The 6,658-nt window shown below is 41.6% G+C and overlaps 1 protein-coding gene across 1 annotated transcript in view; it reads left to right on the top strand.

Annotated features, from left to right (window-relative positions):
* The window catches only part of LRP6 (LDL receptor related protein 6), a 150,874-nt gene extending 146,635 nt beyond the window's left edge, over positions 1-4,239 (top strand). Inside the window, exon 23 of the mRNA XM_040345378.1 lies at positions 3,981-4,239. Within this exon, the coding sequence (XP_040201312.1) occupies positions 3,981-4,053 (73 nt within the window). The 3' untranslated portion in view covers positions 4,054-4,239. The remainder of the gene's footprint in view (positions 1-3,980) is intronic.
* Positions 4,240-6,658: the final 2,419 nt, after the last annotated feature.

Consider the following 6,658-nt stretch of genomic DNA (forward strand, 5'->3'; position numbering starts at 1 on the left):
GACTTGTTTAGGAAAGTAATACCTCATACTTCTTGAGGCGAACAAAAGCTGCTCAACACAGACCCGTTAACCCACCCCTAACCACCTTATTATACACCAGTGCTTGCCTGCCAATCAGTCTTTAGAGAAGGTTGCTGCAAAATGTCCAGCCCTTTCAGTGATCTTTCTTCATGCTCATGGCTAGGCCCAAGCAATGTCCCAGGTGGCTGCCACAGAGAAAAGAACCAGAGGCGATCACTGTACAGATAAGAGTATAAAGTGGTTGTGGATTTTACAAAGACACAAACTTACCCCTGAATAGACCAGATGAGGGCATCTCTTTATAACTGAATTAGTGCGATTTCCATTTAGTAGGAAATGCTGGGAATGAAAAAAGAGCTGTCTTGGGTACAGGGGACGGTAGGCCTCTGCTCACCACCTTACATCTTATGTTCTTCCCACCATATTTCCCACATCTGCTCACCGGCTTTTTTCTGCAAAAAGTCCTCACTTCTGCTGAACCCTCTTTTTATATAGATGGGAAAAGTTAAAAAGCGAGAGCAAGACTCCGCTTCTTCCATAGTTACATACCCCTTGGCTCTCAATCACAGAAACTGTTTTGCCAGATGGGCGCATTCTCATCAGCATGTCTGGTGACCAGTGCATTAATAGGGCCTCCTGTCCTACTTGTCACATTTCCTATTCAACTTCCTGAAACGTTCACCTGTTTATTACATGTAGGACTTTTCAGTTCTATAGACAGTGAGGGGCAAATCTAGTGTGTGCTATGGACTACATCAGTGTACGTTTTTTTTAAAAAAATTTATTTTGTGGATATTTTGTAAGTGCATTGTGTGAGAAGGTTTAGATCATTGGGATGGCACTGATCCTGTATGAATGTCGTATACGTGTTCCAAGCTTTAACTCTCTCCACTTCCTATCTCCTGCCGCTGGTACGACAGAGCTGCACAAGGATGTATTGTTTTATGCTATCGGCCAACATTTGGTCATCTCAGAGCCACTCCATTCAAAGCAGTTTTTTTCTTTTTTTTTCTTTTTTCATATATATATATTTTTTGTAAAATATGGGCTTTATTTGGAAGCTGTGTATAATTAAAAAAAAATCCAATGACCTTGTATAAAGTTTCATTATTACTGTAAGCCGAATTGTAACAAAGAATTAATTTTTATAATAAAACAAAAGCTTAAAACAGAGTTTTGATTATTGGTTTGGTGGTGATGTGACATTGTTCTCTGGTAATGAATTGCTAAACTTCAAATTTAATTTCCTATGCTCTTGGGTTTTGTTAAAACTTGAAAATGCTGTTGTCTCAGAAACCATTGGTATCTATTAATGAAATATATTTGACATTATTTTTATAAAAAAAAAAAAAACTTCATTGAATTCCATGAAGAAAATCTTCAACTCCTTGTGCACCAAATCGTTGTGTCCCCATCATGTGAATTTGTACACTGGCACTTGTTGGTGGAATCACAGTACTATTTTATTTAACACAGGTTAAAAAGAAAAAAATAAGTACCCTTCCTTGCTTACATGTTTTAGCCCTGTGTGGGCCTTAACCTTGGCCTCTTGTCCCTATTCTGTACAGTCATCTGGGAAAAAAAGCACACAATGAAAATTGTCATACATCACACAAACATTAGATCTTTATAGAGTGCCTAAAGATAATGCATATTTATACATAATCATGATGCATTTCTTTTCAATCATTTCTTGGACAAAGATCTCAAGAGATGTAATGGTGTTCTGTTGAAAGATTAGGTACAGTACGTTGGCTACATACTAACCTACGAGTTGCCAACTTTGAAAGATGTGAACACGTTTGCACAGTTTTTTTTTTAATGCGGCCCAGCAGGCTGAATGAAAAAGAAAAAGGTCGCTGCACCAACACAAGCAATGTTGGTGCAGTGATCTCCCCAGCTGTGCTATTGTGTTCTGACAGGGGCACTCTCCCAGCGAGAACACACTGATCAGTGCTCGCAGCCTTTGTCTGCAAGCACTGATGTTTTTTGGACTTACGAATGAGTTGGACTTATGAATGAGCTCCCGGAACAGAACTTGTTCGTAAGTAGGGGACTTGCTTTATATCCTTGGCCTCAGAAGCTGATATTGCCCTCTTCAGCAGAAAGCTGCCCACCAGCCTTGTGACATTGAGTGGTTAAATCATTCCACAACATTTCAATGTGATTTTAATCTTTATCCAGTTATTCTTTCTAAGCTGTTACTTATGTTAAAACATCTGCTTCAATTTAAACTTGTGGACAGATGGCCTCAAATAATCATTAACGTGTTCCCATCCGCGCTATAGCCGAAAGACGGCTACAGCACGGACCTACTTTGCCGGGAGGCCGTCAATGGACATCCTATCCTTTGCACGCGCCTTCTGTGATCATTGAGTCAATGAGACTTGGGTGCTCGGAGTAAGGTGTCAATGACAGCTGATCACATGATGTAAACATTAGATTGGTAATCTGTTTTTTCTCATGCTGATAGCGTGAGGAGAAAAAAGTGGATCACCGGCTTCTGTGTAACGGACATTGGTCCCGAAGAGGAAGAGGCACAGCTGCCTCATCTGTGCCACCTTCAAGTGCCCACACAGTGCATATCAGTTCCCACCAGCGTATCTCAATGCCACCAATCAGTACCTATCGATGCCAAGGAGTGCCATCTATCAATGCCCAAAGTGTGACCGCACTGAAAGCTGAAAATTTGGTCTGGGAAGGAGGGGGGTTTAAGTGCCCATTAAGCACAATTTAATGACTTTATTGTTGACTTGATTACTGCAAAATTCTCATGCACGGAAGCTGATAAGCAACCACAAATCATAACATTTCCACCATCATGCTTTACAGTTGGAATGAAATTCTCCTGAAATGCTGTCTTTGGTCTGTACCACATAGGTCTACTGCCACTGTGGCCAATCTCCAAACAGCACAGCACATTATTCCAGAGGGCTGGGTCTTTACCTATATGCACTATGGCAAACTGTAACTAACTTTAGTTTTTTTTGTGCAGTGACGTTTTTTTTCTCCTGGCACATCTTTGCGAGTTAAGGTGGTATTAAACCCAATAGCAGGCATTTTTTCTATTGCAGCTTCCCAATTATTAGATGTGATGTCTGCATTTGTTTTATTTTTAGGCTTTTTTTTCCTATTCATCTGGTGATCCAGCCAGTAAATCTGTTTTTCAAAAGAACATGTTCTCTTGCCGATATATCAGTTACAGGTATGAAAAGACGGCACTCAGACGTGAGTGCTTACAGACAGCATAGGAAACAGTTGCAACAGCGATTGCTGTGGGTGACGTCTGTCGTGACTCCTCCACCTCATATGCATTACGTCCGTAGGCGGGACTTCATCATCGCACTGATGAAGTCCCGCCTACAGACACCGCGTACGAGGGGGAGGAGTAACGACAGACGTCGCCCACAGCCTTCGCTGTTGCAATTGTTTCCTATGCTGTCTGTAAGCACTCGCGTCTGAGTGCCGTCTTTGTAAATAGTTTTGCTTTTGTTTTATTTTACAATTAAACACTCCTTATACAGAGAGCACTAGATTGTATTCATTTAGGTTTCATATGCATGCTGGAGACAAAGCTCAGGACCTTGATCGACACCTATGGTATGCTGATCGATTGGATGTTCTAAGTAGTTATACTGGGAATGAGTTACATGCCATGTGACCTATTATAGGTCGAATCAGTGAGGTGAGAGGCCACTCTGTGTGCGGTGGAGGGATTTCTGGCCACGTTTGATCCACATTGCATGCCGTCATTTTCATTGTGCCTTTTCACAATCACTTGTGGACTGTTTCTTCTCATGGACATTATTTATTAGTGTTTATATTTACATTTAATTTGCGCTGCACTGCTTTTATTATATTTCTTGAGGGATTTTATATTAATTTACCTTGAGTGCTGGCTTGCAACCATAATTTACTGTTACATATTTTTCAGCGCTGAATTATTTCCCTATTTACAGGTATGAGACAAACAATGTATTGGTTGCAGAGTGTGGTCACTGGAATACAGGAGTTCTGTTGCTGACCAGATAAAAACAGAAAGAGAAAAAAAATGCAGCCACCACTTCTAATGTTTAGTAACCTGCAATATATTACACTTCGGTTTAATACCGCTTTAAATTGGTGCAATCTTTCTGATTGTAATTTCATGCACTTTGACCCCAAGTGTCACAAAGGTTACCTGCAGATCTTTCAATAAAACTTTGGGGTTCTTGGAGACTTTTTTTTTGTAGCCTAAAGTCAGCTCTCAGGTTGAATTTTGCCAGGCTAGCCATCCTGAACAAATTGGCAGCTTGAAATCTGCGCTGTTTGTAGAATGTTTTCCTTCCCATGGATGATGACTAATTTAAAATCTTTTTAGCAATCTTTTTAAATCTTTTGTCAGGTTCATAGGCACCCACAGCCTTCTCTGAGGGCCTTAGATAGATTTTGGCATGATGATACCACACCTCATTTAGCGAAGAGAACACCAGACATTTGATGCCTCATATTTAAATAAGACTGGATCTACCTGCATACTCCCTAAGGAGAATTTTAACCATTGGCACCTAATCTGTAAACTAATACTAAACTGATCAAATTAAAAAATAGAAACGCAAGTACAACCCCACATTTAACATGTGACCAATCTTCATTTTGTAATGATATAGTACTTCATACTTGTAACTACTTGGATCGTGCAGATGGCTTTAGGTTAATATGCACTTGCTAAAAGAGAAAGCACCCAGGTATAACCCCCTCTTATGTAAATGCAATCAAACCTGCGCTAAGAATGTGCCTGTACAATGCTGTTGCTGCTGTAAATATTCAAATTTAAATAATGTACACCAAACCACAGTGCACACAATAAAGATTCAATGTGCTTACAACAAGCCAACTAAAGTACCACAACTGTGCATATACAATATGTATAATCTAACATTGTAAATTACAAACATATATGTTTAAAGTCCCCAAAAATGCTTTTGTCCAAAGTGCTGGTGTGCAGAAAATCCTAAAGTGCTCCAAAACTGTCACACGGTAAACTGTGCTCCACACAACCCCTTTGTGCTTTTACTCACCAGATGGTATGGACTCCTTTTGAAATACTGCATGTGGGTCTATCGGGCTTAAACTGGTGAGCGGAGATGTAACCACTGATTCTCTGTTTCTGCCAATATTATCACCACTCATATATAGAGGAAAGAGAATCTGTATAGTGTCGTACGTTTTTGTTTATTATAAAAAGTTTAAAATCACACCTAACCATGTTCCAGATAACTCGATTTCCTCTGAGGATCACTGCTCTGGATTTAAGTGTCCTGCCAGAACATTCACCAGATACTAGGTTCCCCTAGAGTGGGGATAAGCAATTGGCGGACCTCCAGCTGTTGCAGAACTACAAGTCCCATGAGACATAGCAAGACTCTGAAAGAAACAAGCATGACACCCAAAGGCAGAGGCATGATGGGATTTGTAGTTTTGGAACAGCTGGAGGTCCGCTAATTGCATATCCCTGCCCTAGAGATTACTGCCGCAGGATCCAGTGCATAATGGCAACCTTACAGACCACCCCCGTGCCACTATGTGTGGTCTAGGTACCACCACGCTTTTCCTTAGGGATGTAGGTGAGCAATCCAAATTAAAGCAGAGCTCCAGTCAAAAGGGCAAGCTCCATTGCCACATCTGGCACCTTTGAGGGGGGGGGGGGGAGCAGGTATCTGTCAAAACCAGCGGTCTTTGATAATGCCCTGTGGGGGATGGAGGGGTGAAACACGTTGACATAGATTCCGGTTTCTTGGTGACGTCATGTCCGGCTATCGGTGTTGCGCATGGGAGGTTTGCTCGAACCAAACCAGTTCCGGGAGCGAGTCGACTGCCCTGTATGATTTTTCTGTACAAAGCGTGTATTCCTAAAGGCCCTGCGGTGTTTGACCACTGTAAGGGTTGGAATTTGGACCTTTAATCCTGCAGTGAGTCCCTGATATGTTCAGCTATGACTATTGTTGAAATGCTACACCACTGTGGCAGTTTTTCAAAGGTGCTGTCCCGGCCAGTGCACAATGTGATCACACGAGTTTGCCATTTTGGGTGTCCCCTGATGTAGATCCATCATCAATCATGCTGCCCACCTCTGTGGGGGAGGGGGGAATTAAAATATATATATTTCTTTGCCAACCATTTCTTGCTTATAGCTGATGACACATTGGTTTTGAAGGACACAGCTGCCAGCTTTCCAGCACAGGTCTTAGCCACCATCTATACACTGTGTTTAAAGAGAAAAAAAATGCAAATGCATGAAAACTGCATGCAAAAAATGCAGGTTTGAAAACGAAAAATGTGCCTGTAAACGGTATCAAAGTGAAAAATGTCACCAGCACACCAAGGATCCCAAGAGCGGGTCCAAAACTTTAATCTGTGATCACATGGTTACAGAAAATGGCAACGTCTTGGAGCCACGTAGGACCCCTTCATCAGGTCACTCCCACTCTGGAGAGCCTTGGTGTGCTGGTGACGTTTTTCACTTTGACTTCACACGTTCCAGCTGTTGGTTGCTACAGGACCCTCTTAGGTGCACAGCCAGATCTAGAAAGTTGGCAGCCAGCACTAGGGGTAAATATATAAAAGTGCAGCGCTCATACACTTTCAGTTAAATATG

The sequence above is a fragment of the Rana temporaria genome, chromosome 3 (assembly GCF_905171775.1).
Source record: "Rana temporaria chromosome 3, aRanTem1.1, whole genome shotgun sequence".
Classification (NCBI taxonomy): domain Eukaryota; kingdom Metazoa; phylum Chordata; class Amphibia; order Anura; family Ranidae; genus Rana; species Rana temporaria.